This window comes from Gekko japonicus, unplaced genomic scaffold, assembly GCF_001447785.1.
Source record: "Gekko japonicus isolate JY-2015 unplaced genomic scaffold, Gekko_japonicus_V1.1 scaffold1639, whole genome shotgun sequence".
In the NCBI taxonomy this organism is placed as follows: Eukaryota; Metazoa; Chordata; class Lepidosauria; order Squamata; family Gekkonidae; genus Gekko; species Gekko japonicus.
In genome coordinates this window covers 278,861-294,065 of record NW_015170330.1, presented here as the reverse complement: position 1 = coordinate 294,065, position 15,205 = coordinate 278,861, and the positions used below count along the sequence as shown (strand labels likewise).

The 15,205-nt window shown below is 47.7% G+C and overlaps 1 protein-coding gene across 1 annotated transcript in view; it reads left to right on the top strand.

Annotated features, from left to right (window-relative positions):
* The first annotated feature begins 1,680 nt into the window (after positions 1–1,680).
* Positions 1,681–15,205, top strand: part of RHBG (Rh family B glycoprotein) — a 25,504-nt gene continuing 11,979 nt past the window's right edge. The window contains exons 1-4 of the mRNA XM_015418125.1: positions 1,681–1,918; positions 8,780–8,966; positions 11,736–11,886; positions 13,151–13,298. Of these exons, the coding sequence (XP_015273611.1) occupies positions 1,729–1,918; positions 8,780–8,966; positions 11,736–11,886; positions 13,151–13,298 (676 nt within the window). The 5' untranslated portion in view covers positions 1,681–1,728. The remainder of the gene's footprint in view (positions 1,919–8,779; positions 8,967–11,735; positions 11,887–13,150; positions 13,299–15,205) is intronic.

The window sequence follows — 15,205 nt, the reverse complement described above, 5'->3', positions numbered from 1 at the left end:
CAGAACAGAACATTTCTGCCTCTCCACCACCACTAAAGCCCACTGATCAGGATTGTCAGCCCAGCACTGGAACCTGGAGGGAGCTTTAGGGGTGGGGACATGCAAATAACCATCATACTAACACCAGGAGATCATTTCTGGCATTAGCCTGGAAGTGACATCTTCACGTCAGTGCAACACTCTACAGTTCCCCTGAAATACTATGGTTTTACCATAGAGTTTTGGGGAAATCCTGACCTAGAGCATCACACTGAGGTGATGATGTCACTTCTAGGTTCTCACGGGAAGTGACATTGTGGTGTCTGCACAATGCCTACTTACCCCCTTTTCTACCCTGTCACCCTACCAGATGGCAGCAAACAATTGAAGCTGCTGGACCGGAGGTTCCTTGCTAGAGTGGGCCACCTGGCAGCCCTACACTGATCTCCCCGAAGTCCTGCACCTGGGGGACAGCAGACCCTCCAAAACAGCAATAGAGGCAAATTGGGGGTCTGCAATAGGGATAGAGAATTGGTTGAAAACCCCCCACTCCTTCTGTCAGAAAATTTAGTCTGGATTAAACTGAAAAATTTGGGAACATGATCAAGTCATTTAGAAGTCTCAAATCAAGGAGAAATTCTCACGTGGAGAGTCTCAGAAGCATTTCTGTATAAAACTAGGGAGGATTTCCTGTTTCGTTTGACCTGAAAATTCAGTGTTTCGTTTTCTTTTTCATGCAGATCAAACCTGCAAGTTGATAATTTTATGCTGATACTTGTTTCCTTACATTAATTTTTCCCCATGAAGTGTTTGCATTCTTAAATGTTATTTTTGTATCGGTTTGGTATTTTAAAAATATTTTTAAATGGCATAAAAGAAGAAAATGAATCTGAAAATGGCAACAGAAATGAACAGAATAGAAAGCTTCAGAAGGAAAGGAAAGGAAAGGAAAGGAAAGGAAAGAAAAGGAAAGGAAAGGAAAGGAAAGGAAAGGAAAGGAAAGGAAAGGAAAGGAAAGGAAAGGAAGGAAGGAAGGAAGGAAGGAAGAAAGAAAGAAAGAAAGAAAGAAAGAAAGAAAGAAAGAAAGAAAGAAAGAAAGAAAGAAAGAAAGAAAGGAAGAAAGGAAGGAAGAAAGGAAGGAAGGAAGGAAGGAAGGAAGGAAGGAAGGAAGGAAGGAAGGAAGGAAGGAAGGAAGGAAGGTCTATTTGTACATTCCTACTCCAAACCTCGTGTGTGCCTGCACACAAAAGCTTATACCTTGAATAAAACTTTGTTGATTTTAAAGGTGCCCCTGGACTCAGACTTTGTTCTACTACTCCAAATCTATCATTCATTCAAACCACCCAGGCTAAAAGTAAGCTACAGCCCAGCCCATTCCCGCGTAGGACAAGCTGGCAAGTGAACACTTCAGAGGGGAGAGGAAACATGCCCCAGTTGGCCTGCCATGGCAGATGGCCAAGGAGGTTGGGCAGCCCTTTCAAAACCGCTCCTCCCAATCAGCGTCATTCTTCCCCTACCCTGGCACCTCCCCTGAAGCTGGACCTCTGCCAGGGCCATGCAACAAGCAAACATTTCCTCTGCCGCAGAATGGCTGGTGCCTACAACTGGGTGGAGACTTCTCTGGGAAACTGACTCGAAGGTGGGGCGCCCTCCAGGTAAAGAGCAGAGCTCTTCGCACCTGGGGCAGGTTTCAGTTTCCTCTCCTGCATTCCTCTCCTTCCCGTTCCTTGCCCCCCCTCCCTTCCCACCATGTCTGGCCACACCACCAACTTAAGGCTCAAGCTGCCCCTGTTCTGTGTTTTCCTTCAGTTCCTGACAATCCTCCTCTTTGCTACTTTTGTCTGTTATGACAACCAAACAAGTGCCAAGTTATGGCACGAGGAGCAAAAAGTCCGCAACAAAAGCCACCCGGACCACGAATTTTACTTGCGCTACCCAAGTAAGTACCTTACTCCCGCTTTAACTGAACCCGTTCTGACAGGACAACTTCTCTGTGGGGTAGTTTTAATTCTGTGCCAGGTGATGCATCTCCAAGTATGGATTATTTTGTAAGGGGAGTTTGAAGCTGCAGAGGCTGAGCTACAAGACAGAAAGTCTCCAGTTTAGCCTCAAAGGGGTTAGGTTTATTGGTCATTTCTCCCATGTCAAAAGGGATGTCACAGAAACTGAAAGATTCTGCCTAAAAGGGCGGTCAACAGTGATTAAGGGGCTGGAACAGTCCTGTGCCCGTCAGGAAAGGCTAAAATATCTTAGTGGGTTAAGTTAATTTAAAATAAGATGATGGGGGGCATGGTAGAAGGGGGGAAAGCAGAGAGTGAGAGAACTGCTTCCTTCCTTCTCCCATAATACTTGGAGTAAGAAATCAGTACCTTACACTTTCATCAGAAAGGAACATAGTTCATTGGTACTGACTTTGCATTTGACTACAGTGTTGTACTGTTTCCAACAGAGCAATATTTGTGAATTCTTATGGGTGGGATTTTTATAGGGTTTGGGAGCCTCTGAGATGCAGCCCATTTCCAGAGCTTAATATTTTTGGTTACACGAGATGGGATGATGGCACGGAACTTCCAGGACTGCAGCAGGCTATCTCTGCATATAAGTTGCAAGGAAGATACCAGCAGCTTAGCGATTTGCGCCAACTTGGGGCTTTCTGGAAGCATCCGGTTGGCCACTGAGGGGAGGTGGGGGGATGCTAGCCTAAACAGCCTCGTCGAGCCAGCCTCTTCTTTCGTTGTTACAATAAATGTGGGTCCCAGGTCTGAAAAGATTATCCTTCAGGGATCTTTCTGAAATTCTCCCACAAAATTCCCTCCAGATTTCGGTGGGTTGAATTTCCTGGGCTTTTTTTCCCTTTTCCAAAATTAGAATTGATGCATTAGGAATCCCCCTCAGGTGTTCCAGTCTTTGTTTCCAAATTTCATACAGAACGCTGAGTGTGTGCTTTGGTTCCCACTGTTCATTTGCATTCCCCCCCCCCCACTATACAATATGTATATGTGCATTCATTTTAAAAAGCAATTTTGATTAGATTGAGTGTGGGGTTGTATTGTGATTCTTTGTGTGTGTGTGTGTGTGTGTGAGAGAGAGAGAGAGAGAGAGAGAGGGTTGGGCGGGTGATTGTGTGAGAGAGAGAGAGTGAGGGAGAGAGAGGGAGAGAGAGAGAGAGAGAGAGATGGTGTTTTGCCAATGCACAGGTGCCCATGGCCACAATAATGTATGTTTTAACAGTGTTAAATGTTTTAAGTTTTAAATGTTTTGACTGTATATGAACCTTGACACACTGTGCCAGACAATGTGAGCCGCCCTGAGCCCGCTTGCGGGGAGGGCGGGTTATAAATACAGCAAACAAACAAATAAATAAATATAACAGAACACACAAAGAGTCTTCATACAGCCATGTCCAGGACCGCATCAAGATTGCAGTGTTTTTATCAGGGTGCACACATGCATCAGTAACAAGGGAGGAAGATGCAAGGGAGCTGAATACTGTGTCAAATAGGGCATGCTACGATTCCAGAATTAGTTTTAGGGGTTCTCCTAGTTAAGACGGAATTTCAAAAGGAGTGAGATGCAACACAGAGTGAATCTTGAGAACACCAGCAGGACAGGACAGGGGAAAGGGTATCCACTCATCCATATCAGCCTTATGTAAGCCCTACTGTTCCATAAGTGCATAAGAAGAGCTGTGACTCTGATTGAACACCCTCCAAATATATATATATAACACATGCAAACACTCACCAGCAGAACAGGGTAACATGTTATCTCATTCACTGGCATTTCTGACAACAACACCCCCCCCCCGAACTTTCTCAACTGAACCCCTGAGCTCCAAAAGGCCACCTTAAACAGAAAGGGGTCTGAAAATGCTTCTGGTGGTGGGAAGCCACAGAGTACAGCTTTGGGCCCTAGGTGTGTGATTCTAATTCATGGGTGGTAGGACGCCCTGAAAGAATACCTTTTTATGGATCTCGTAGGCTGTAACGGAACACATGGCCTTCTCCACGATAAGACATCCCAGGTTTTCTCGGTTACAACTTGTGGCAGGGGAGCTCCTGCCAGCTCAGCTCTTAATTAGCTCTTTCGTTCTGATCATTCTCAGAGAATTCTCAGGTTTGCTTCTGATCGTTCTCTGATCCTTTGCAATGCTGGGCCTTCCAGGGACTTCCCCCACCAGCCCTCTCCATCGGATCCCCTTTCTCAAATTTTAACCGTACAAAGTTGCCCAGCAGCAGGTCATGCCGTGAGAAGGGTTTGCAGCCATGGCAGAGGCTCATCATTAAAGCATTGCTGTTGGTGCAGACGGTCCACTGCATCTAGGGAGCCTGTAAAATAGGGTTCCAGTGTTTCTCTGCTCAAAGGCCCTAACCAGCAGGCACTGAGAACTTCATTTTTCGAGGTTCCCCAGCAGCAACAAAAGCTCCCCATGAGTGGCAGTGTTCCCTCTAAGCTGTGTGCGTGAGCGGCTGCTCATTAATACAGGAAGCCCCGCTCAGCAGCAATCTGGAGCCCCGCAGGGTCTTGCACTGCCCCACTGCCCATTTTAAGATTACAGCAGTTATATTCTGCTCAAGATGTGAACTGCTCCGCTCACGAGGAGAAAAAATTGGTGCCAAGACTTCAAATATAAGATGTACACTGCTGCTGCACCTGGACCCAACCCCTTTCTTTGCTAAAGTAAGTATTAAGAGATTCTATTTTTATAGTGGCTTCTAAATTGTGAGCCTGTGTTGGCTCGATCCTAACCCCCACCCCACCCACCCCAGCACTGTAAATCTGTTCTTTGGCCTGCTGAGCACCAAGCAACCTTAGTCTGTTCCATCCCTGTCTCCTGTGAAATATGGGTAGAGGGTATGTTTTCTTTTTCTCCCTAGAAGGAATGCAAGATGGGCTCTGAAAGGAGGGCAAAAGGGAATTATGTTTCAGGACAGAATTGGTGAACTTTCTTTTGGAATTCTAAACCCTGACCTTTTCTCTGTTTTATCCTATAAAAGAGGAACTTTGAATCTTGTTCAATGTGCCAGCTTGATCTTTTCTTGCTTGCATAAGGATGACCATCTGATTAAAACTGCATGCTCTGGTAGCCTAAAGCCTTGAGGGAATCTTTTTCTTTCCCAAACAAAGCTCAGGAAAGTGGGGAGTTATATTTGGATTTTTGAAAACTCCCCTAACAGTAGCTTTTGAGAAGGGAAGGATAAAGTCAGGGAATGATAGCACCAAGGTGAACTCATTAAAAGCCAGGCCTGAAGTTCAAGCATAATTAAGCTCGAATCGGGCTCAGCATGTAACAGCTTGGTGTTTTTCCATAACTGTTTATTATTTATTTATTTCTATTTATCATCTGCCTTTCTCTTCTTTTTTTTGGTATTTTTGGTATTTTTTAATATGTGCATGTGTGTACATGCATGCATGCGTGTGAGTGTGTGAATGTGCACCTGGAAATCATGGAGACCTCCGGTGACTGACTGTGTGTGCACCAGATACAGCTAGAATGGGAGTCCGTCTGTCCTATTTATGGGAAAGTGGAGTGATTTCAGATGCCGAATGACATTCACAGGCAAATGACAATAGCAGGTGAATATCTGAAGAAGTGAGCAGGGACACACGAAAGCTCATCCCCTGCCACATATTTCGTTAGTCTTTAAGGTGCTACTGGACCCCTGCTCTTTTCTGCTAATAGGAACAGTGTAAGAAATCAGCCTTATGATAAGACTGCATTACAAAGGTCCCGTTCACACTAGGCGATTTGGGCCGGGAGCGGGACAGTTCGGGGGCGGAGCAAACCGGTGCGATCACACCACAACATCTGGGAAGCATCCTGCTTCCGTCCCCGAACTGGCCCTTCCCCACGAAAATCCGCCCCAACTTGCAACCACCTACCTTGGTGGTTCATCGGGAAGCTGCGCGGCAAGCCGGGCGTTTGATCGCCGGCGCATCCTTGCACCGGCACAACCCCGGCCCATAGCCGAACTGCGCATGCTCTGACATGCGCAGTTCGGCCGGCTCCCAGTCAGGGCCGTGTTTTCTCCCCGGCGTTTGATCGTGCCGGGGAGAAAAGATGCCGCGGCCAGGGGATCCGTGGGATCCCGCCGCGGCATCTCAACGTTGGTGCGGCTTTTAAAAGCCGCGCCTTTAGAGGCTTTTCCCCTGCCATGTGGCAGGGGCCAAAGATAGAAAAAAAACACAACAGAATCAGCATAGGACATAAAATAAGAAATGCAAAAGACAGGTTACAGAAAGTGGAAAACAGTGCAGTAAGAATAAGAAATGCATGCAATAAGCAGAGCTAAACAAATAGCCCTTGTCCCTTTATTCAACTGACCTCTGAACAGTTCCAATTTTACTACAGTTCTATTCCCTTTCCAAAAATGCTGCTCCTGAACATAGCGAAGAAGTTCATTTAAACTCAGAACCTTGAACCCTAAGCAAGGGACCAGAAGAGGCATCAGAGCACTGGGTTTTGAGGAGGGGGGCCATTCTGATTTTGCAACAGAAGGGCTAGATTCGAGTCCAGTAGCACCTTAAAGACCAACAAGATTTCTCGGGTGCAAACTTTCAGGCGTCAAAGCTCCCCACGTCACAGTGCTGGGGTGACTCCTCCTGAGGGGCCTATCCCTCTCGGGGACATATACTGCAGATTTCTGCACTAGAGAGGGTCCTCCAAACAGTTGCGGGTGGCAGCCCCCCACCCATGCTGAAATGATTTACCCTATTGCAAAGGGAAACAGGTTGTGACTGTTGACATAAAACAGAAAGGGCATCTGTGTGCACACCGCCTCTTATCAGCATACATATCAGCTTGAGCCAACAAAGGAATCCTTTGAACCTAGCAATGTGTACACTTCAGCCTTGGCAGTTTCCAGTGCAGCAGGCAAAGATCTGCCACTAGAGCCTCCCCTTCATTGATGGGAGAAACTGAACCTTTATTTTTAATTTTACTTTAGTGTGTTTCTTTTTCAGAATAGTATATTATAATACTGAATGTAATGCAAGGAATATTGGAATGTTTTGCTGTTGTATCACTGCACCCACCTCAAAAAGGAAAGGAAAAAATGCTGTTAAGTTACATCCACACCTGAGAGGAGACGAATGGAGAATCTCAGTTTACTTCTCACAATTAAAAAAGATACCTTTACACATTTATCCCCTATTTTGACCTATTTATTGCTTTGCTGTCCTTTCCCACCTTAATTAAATCGAAACAACTGTTGACCTTATAACCTTAGCTTGTTATTTAGTTTTGTCTTTGCATATCTTAAAACATCTTCATCATGTTACATGTTAATTTGCTGTTCAGCCTCTGCCTATAAGTTTGAACTCTGACTGCCATTCCAATGTATTTGAAAATGTGTGCGTTGCACGCGAAAGCTCATACCTTGAACAAACCTTTGTTGGTCTTAAAGGTTCCACTGGACTCTAAATTTGTTCTACTGCTTCAGACCAACACGGCTGACCACCTGGAACTATGAACCTTTACTTGTCAGCCAGGGAGCCCATTCACTCTGAAGGACAACAATCACTCCACAATCAGTCTGGCATACCATCATAACCAGATGGAGACAACTGGGTACATCAACCCAACCAAATTTTATTTGAAGCAAAGTTTTAAAATTTTTAGCATTTAAAAAATTAGGATATTTTAAAAGAAAATGTCTTGTTTTTAAAAAAGCAAAGGCAGCTGAAGAGGTAAACCCAAAATTTTAATTTCTGGTGGGGTCAACAGGCCCTCAAAGGCAATTGTTTGTTTGCACCTTTCTTTTGTATCCCTTGCTCAGTCCATTGCTGTGAAAAGTATGTGTGGACTTTTTCCTTTCCTTTTCCTTTAGTTACTATATTGCTAATTTCTCAGTGTGCAAGTGTAGTAACCTGTTCCCATAGTAACAACTCACTGGGAACAGGAGATGCAAATGTTAGGTGGAACCCTTAATCGGTAACACAGAAGGGAAGCTGGGAGTGGTGGTCTTCTTGGCAGGAAATTAAGAAGTCAACCAGCTGGTGGCAGGGTACCAAGGAAGAAGCCAGACAACCCTTCTGAGAGTCGGATGAGCCTGGTGAGTGGTACAGCTATTCATACAGACATTGGGTGCCTAGAAACATTGAAGCAACAGAACCAGAATAGTGCTTGTAAGTTAGTGGGGCTGTTCCACCACACAAGCCAACTGTTCTTAGTCGGTTCACATGTGTTTAATGCTAACAACTCAAAGACAATGAAAGACTCACAGGTGTCTGGGCTTTGCAAGGAAGTTGTTAAAGGTCCCTGCCGCACGGCAGGAAAAAAAGCGGGCAAAGCGCGGCTTTTAAAAGCCACACCGAAATAGAGACGCCGAGGCGGGATCCCACAGATCCCCTGAGCCGCGGCGCCGTTGCTCCCCGGCACAATCAGATGCCGGGGAGGAAGTGATGGTCGGGAGGGGGAGGCTGCCGAACTGCGCATGTCTGAGCATGCGCAGGTCGGCCAGGAGCCGGGGATGCGCCGGCAGAAGGACGCGCTGGCGATCCCACGGCCGGCCTTGATGCGCCATTTTCCGAAGAACCACCTAGGTAGGTGGTGTAGTTTTGATGCGGGGTTTTGGGTGGAAGGGATGGATCGGCAACGGGCGTGGCACGCTTCCCAGATGTTGCTGTGGGATCGCGCCTGTTTGCTGCGCCCCCGATCCGTCCCTCTCCCGGTCCAAAACCTCTCGTGTGACCGGGGCCACCGTTTCTGCTGTTGTGATTTTCAGCAGCCCCACATAGTCAGGAAAACTCACAACAGGCCAGGTCCTGCATTTAAGACTGACCACTTTCTTCCTCCCAGGCTTCCAAGATGTCCACACCATGATCTTTGTTGGCTTTGGATTTCTGATGACCTTCCTGAAACGGTACAGCTTTAGCAGCGTGGCCTTCAATTTCCTGATAGCTGCCTTTGCCATCCAGTGGTCTATCCTCATCCAGGGTTTTTTCCATTCTTTTCACCAAGGCAAGATCTATATTGGAATCGAGAGGTGAGCGATGGTGATAAATTCTCTTGATGATTGGCCACTGTGTTATCAGGGTCAGCCTCAGTTTCAGGCAAGGACAATCCCAGAACTTGTGGGAAAAGGATGCAAGATGCTGTCATTCAACAGCACTGTCACTGACCTGAATTGTGGCCTCGGCTGATTGTGTGTGTTTGCATGTGGTGTGTATGGATACACACAGAGACAGACCGCGGCTTCGCCCGATTTCCTCCGCAATTTCGTGATCCTCAAAAACCAGGATCACGAAACTGCGGAGGAAATCAGGCGAACCTGCAAGTCAAAATGCAGCACCGCAGCTTCGGGTGTGAAATTGACATGTTTGTGTCGAGGCAAACGGCGGCCGTGCTGCGAGGCAGCTCTAGTGAGAAATTGCCCTAAATGTCACACCTAGCTGAATTCCATTTATTTTTTTGGCAGCTCTAGTGCGAAATCGCCCACAGAGAGACATAAAAGGGAGGCATTATAAATAGTAGGGCCAAAAGGCCACAAAAAGCAAGCAGTCCAGCCTGTGACATTTTTTTAATGTAAAGCTCAAACTATACAGTGCTGAAAGGTATTAAGATCAGCTGATAAGAACCTTCTGCTGGTTCTCGTCCCAAAAGATATCTGGCTGGCCTCAACCAGGGCCAGGGCCTTTTCCACCCTGGCCTCAGCCTGGTGGAACTCTCTGCCAAGTGACATCCATGCCCTGCCTGATCTATTAAAGTTTTGCAGGGCATGTAAAGCAGAGATGTTCCCCCAGGCCTTTGGTTGAGGCCAGCAACAGTTCTTCACATCTGCCTAGCATCCTCCCCCCCAACTGAATGCTAGCACTGCCATCTTGTTTTTAAAATGTTTAAATGTTTCTGAATGTTTTAGATATTGTGTTTGTATGGTTTTAACTTATTCTACGTTGTAACAAAACAATTTGTTGTGAACCGCCCTGAGTCCCATGCAAACAGGGAAGGGAGGTCAAAAAAAATCTAATTTAATAAAAGATAAATTAATAAATAATAAGATAAACAAAATATCTGTTTGTATGACCATGGCAATAACACCATCTTCCTAGTCTCACCCTGCTAATTTAATCCCCGCAGGGGGAAAGAAAGCCTTGTTCATGACTGAGTCCCAAACAAATAGAGTCTGACTTGGTACATTCAGAGCCAGTTTGGTGTAGTGGTTAAGAGTGTGGACTCTAATCTGGGAGAACCGGGTTTGATTCCCCACTCCTCCACTTGCACCTGGCTGGATGACCTTGGGCAAGCCGTAGCTCTGATAAGAGCTGTCCTTGAAAAAGAGCAGTTTCTGTCAAGAGCTCTCTCAGCCCCACCCACCTCACAGGGTGTCTGTTGTGGGGAGGGGAAGGGAAAGGAGTTTGTAAGCCGCTTTGAGACACCTTTAGGTAGTGAAGGGCGGGGCATAAATCCAATCTCCTCCTCTTCTTCCTCTTCCTCCTCTTCCTCCTCCTCTTCCTGCTCTTCCTCTTCTTCTTCCTCCTCCTCTTCTTCCTCTTCTTCTTCCTCCTCTTCCTCCTCCTCCTCTTCCTTCTTCTTCCTTCTTCCTCCTCCTCCTTGCCCCCAAATGGCACTACATTTTGGCTCAAATCAACCTTCTGAGGCACCACTTCCAGGATGCTTCCTAAATGAGCTGGGCTTTGTCAGTTTCACCTTCAGGGAGGATCCAACAGCAGGGTCCTCTCCCAGTCTCCCTTCATTGCCAGTGAGAACAATCAGGAAGTCCTGAGACTGCTGCAAGACTGAAAGCTTTCCAGAGCCAGCATTGTGCAGTTGTTAAGAGTGGCAGACTCTAATCTGGAGAACGGCATTTGATTCCCCACTCCTCCTCCACATGAAGCCTGCTGGGTGACCCTGGGCCAGTCACCGTTCTCTCAGAGCTCTCTCAGAGCTCTCTCAGCCCCACCTGCCTCACAAAGTGACTGTTGTGGGGAGAGGAAGGTGATTGTAAGCCTCTTCGGGACTCCATAGGATAGAGAACAGTGGGGTATAAAAACCAACTCTTATTCTTCTACTGTGTTCTGTAGGTTGTTGCAAGTGTGGTCCAGGTTGAGTTCCTGGCATCTCCAGTTAAAAGTATCGGGTAGGAGGTTATGTGAAAGACCTCTCCCTGAGACTCTGGAGAGCTGCTGCCAGTCAGAGTAGACAATACTGACCTTGGGTGATTTCCCACAAGCGCTGCTCCGCGCTCACTCTTCTCTTTGGCTCGATGGTACGTGTCAATTTCACACAAGCTGCTGCGCGGCTGCATTTTGACCCAGATTCGTGCGATTTTTCCCGCGTATACTCAATCATCTGTTTTTTGAGGATTGAGTAGACGCGGGGAAAATCACACGAAGCTACTGGGGCAAAATGTGGCCGCACAGCAGCTTGCGTGAAATTGACACGTACCGTCGGGGAAAAGGGGAGGAGTGAGCGTGGAGCAGCGCTTGTGGGAAATCACCCCTTCATAAACCAATGGTCTTGGTGCAGTGGTTGAGCCAGCTTGGTGTGGTGGTTAAAACTAGAGCAACGGAGTTTGATTCCCCACTCCTCCACATGAAGCCAGCTGGGTGACCTTGGGTTACTCACAGTTCTCTCAGAGCTCTTCTCTCAAGAGCAGTCCTTGAATGAGCTCTCTCATCTCCACCTACCTCACAGGGTGTCTGTTGTGGGGAGGGGGAGGGAAGGCGATTGTAAACCCCTTTGAGACTCCTTGAGGCAGAGAAAAGCAGGGTATAAAAAACAGCTCTTCTTCTTCATCTTCTGTGCTTCCTGATAGCATGATCAATGCCGATTTCTGTGCCGGAGCTATCCTCATCTCCTTTGGAGCTGTCCTTGGGAAGACCAGCCCCGTCCAGCTGCTGCTCATGGCCTGGCTGGAGGTCAATCTCTTTGCCATTAATGAACACCTCCTGCTTAATGTCCTTGGGGTACGTCATGACGGTGGAAACATTTCATTCATGACAACTTGTGTATATGTTCTGTCCTTTCTCCAAACAGCTCAAAGTGAATCCCTTCCCCCTTTATCCTCACCACAGCCGTGTAAGTTAACCCAAGAGCTCCCTCTGTCCCTGTTTCTATTTTCTGGCACCTGTCTGGGTAAATCCCTGCCTCCGTTTTGTCCCTGATTTTGCCCTGGGGGAAGGGGATGTGTGTCTTGCTAAAACATCATCACTGTGACTTGCTCCTGTTACCATTCCTCCCTCCTCTGGGTCTCTAGAAGTTAAATCTCTGAATAGGGAATGGATGCATCCTATATCTAGAGCACATGCATGTACAGGAACACTAATGCTCCATGCAGGGCACAGCCTGCCATTTCATAGATTTTGCATTAATGGACATATTTCACTGTTGATAAACATACTGTAGAAGGATTCCCACTGCATAGAGCTGTCAGGTAAGGTTTCCCAATCCTGGTTGGGAAATCCCTGGAGATTTGGGGATGGAGTCTGGGGGAGGCACGGGGACCTCAGTGGGGTGCAATGCCACAGAGTCCACCCTCCGAAGCATCCATTTTCTCCAGGGGAGCTGATCTCTGCAGTCTGGAGATGAGCTGTCATTCCAGGGGATCTCCAGGTCCCACCTGGAGACTGGCATCCCTAACTTAATGCAGCTGACAGTAGACAGGCAAGAGCTACCAGCTAAGTAGAAAGTTTGCAAGGTAATCTTTGGAGAATGAAGACTATTGGGCATTAGAAGCATGTCCCTCGTTTCACCTTGTAGGAAAGCAGAGGAATGCAAAAAGTGGGGCCAACAGGTTGTGAGACGCCACAAGTCCGCTGGTGAATTTCACAGTGGAGAAGAGGTGACTTGTTCAGACAGCAATGCACGATACCACAGCAATGCCCTATACCACCAAAAGATTTGCATCATTTCTAAAATATACCAAGCATAAATCTAGGCATCCCAGTCTAACAGATGGAGTTGGATTGGTCATTAAGGCCACCAGGAAAAGTCCCAGAAATGAGCTGATGACCTATCCCCCCAAAAAACTGGGACCACCCTGGCCAAAACCAAGGGGCAGCCCTTCACCCCATGAGAGGTGGGGGGGAGCCACCACTGCTTTGAGCTGGTAACCCCAGTCCCATGTGGGTGCTACAGCTGCAAGCCTCCCAGTCCACCCCCCACTGACAGAATTGTTATCCGAGTCCCTCCCTTTCAAACTGTGTGTTTGTTTCCTGCATCACGGTTCAGGCCAAGGATGCAGGAGGCTCCATGACCATCCACACCTTCGGGGCCTATTTTGGACTGATGACCTCCCGGGTCCTTTACCGGCCTCACCTGGACAAGAGCAAAGAACGGGAAGGATCCACATACCACTCAGATCTCTTTGCTATGATTGGTAAGAAGAACCCAAAGATTTCCAGAGCTATCAGGGCATATTTGGTGCCCGGTTTATTGTTGTTGTTGTTGTGGGTGTTGCCTTATTAAAATAATTGCATTTGGTTAATTGATCGAGCAATCACATTAATTGATTAAGAGTGCAATCCTAGCAGAGTTACAACCATTGACTTCAAAGGACTTAGAAAAATTTCACTTTGCTAACCTACTCTACTGCACTGCACTACACATACTAGTCTAGAGGCAGGGTTGCCAGTTTCCAGGTGGCAGCTGGAGATATCCTGGGATTACAACTGATCTCCAGGTGACAGAGATCAGTTCAACTGGGAAAAATGGCCCCTTTGGAAGGTGGACACGGAGGCCCCTTCCCTCCCAAATGCTCCCCTCCTCAGGCTCCATCCCCAAGCCTCGAGGTGTTTCCCAGCCCAGAGTGGGCAACCCTATCTGGAGGGACTTTTTGCCCTGATCCATCAAGGCAAGGCTCAGTGGTAGAGCCTGTTTTGCATGCAGAAAGTTTAATCCCCAGGATCTCCGGTTTAATGCATCAAGTGGCAGGTGCTGTGAAAGACCTCTGCTTGAGACATAAGAACATAAGAGACGCCAATGTTGGATCAGGCCAAAGGCCCACCCAGTCCAACACTCTGTATCCCACAGTGGCCAGAAATACCAGGTGCCATCAGGAGGTCCACCAGTGGGGCCAGGACATTAGAAGCCCTCCCACTGTTGACCTCCCCCCAAGCACCAAGAAGACAGAGCATCACTTGCCCCAGAGCCCCTAGCTATACCTTGTGGCTAATAGCCACTGATGGACCTCTGCTCCGTATGCTTATCTAAATCCCTTTTGAAGCCGTCCATGCTTGTAGCCACCACCACCTCCTGTGGCAGTGAATTCCATGTGTTAATCACTCTTTGGGTGAAGAAAGACTTCCTTTTATCCGTTCTAACCCGACCGTGAAGAACCACTGCTGAAGAAGCAATGCTAACCTTCATGGACCAATGGTCTGATTCAAGCAGATTCATGTATTCATGAGGGGCCCACCGATGTGTTTCTTGATGCCCACGTGTTTCTTCCCCACAGCTAAGGTGCAAACCTGGCTTTCCCCCACCTCACAGGAGTATATAGGGTTGCTAGTTTCCCCCTGGCCACCAGCAGGGGAAGAGCAGGTAGGGTTGTCAGTTTCAGGTTGGGAAACTCCTGGAGACGTGGGAACTGAGCCTGGGGAGGACAGGGACCTCAGGGGGGTACAAGGCCATAGAGTCCATCCTCCAGAGCAGCCATTTTCTCCCAGGGGACTGATCTTTGTAGTCTGGAAATACACTAATTCCGGGGGATCCCCAGGTCCCATCTGGAGGTTGGCATGCTGTGTTGTTTTCTACCGTCAAGTCACAGCTGACTTATGGCAACTCCATAGGGTTTTCAAGGCAAGAGACGTTTGCCATTGCCTGCCTCTGCATCACGGCCCTGGTATTCCTTAGAGATCCCTCATCCAAATACTAGCCAGGTTGTCCTTGCTTAGCTTCTGAGATATGACAAGATCAAGCTCGCCTGGGCTATACTGAAGCAGGCGGTGCTTCAGCAAAGTGTTTTCCCCCTGCAGAGGACATCCCCTTAGAAACAGCTGCCTTTGTTGAAGAGGGGAGGCTAGGCTGGACCCTCCCAATGTTTTGTGGCATCTTCAAACATTCTGATTCAGTCCCCGTTCCCCAGGGTAGCCATTTTGTGGCTGGCCAAGCTATTTTATGGTGACACCCACGAGGTGTTCTCAAAATCACTGTCCACGTAGTGTTGCCAGCTCCCAGTTTGGGGGTGGAACCAGAGGAGGGCGGGGGTTGGGGAGGGGACAGGACTTCAGTGGGGCAGAATGCCCAAAGGAGCCATTTTCTTTAGGTGAACTGATCTCTGTTGCT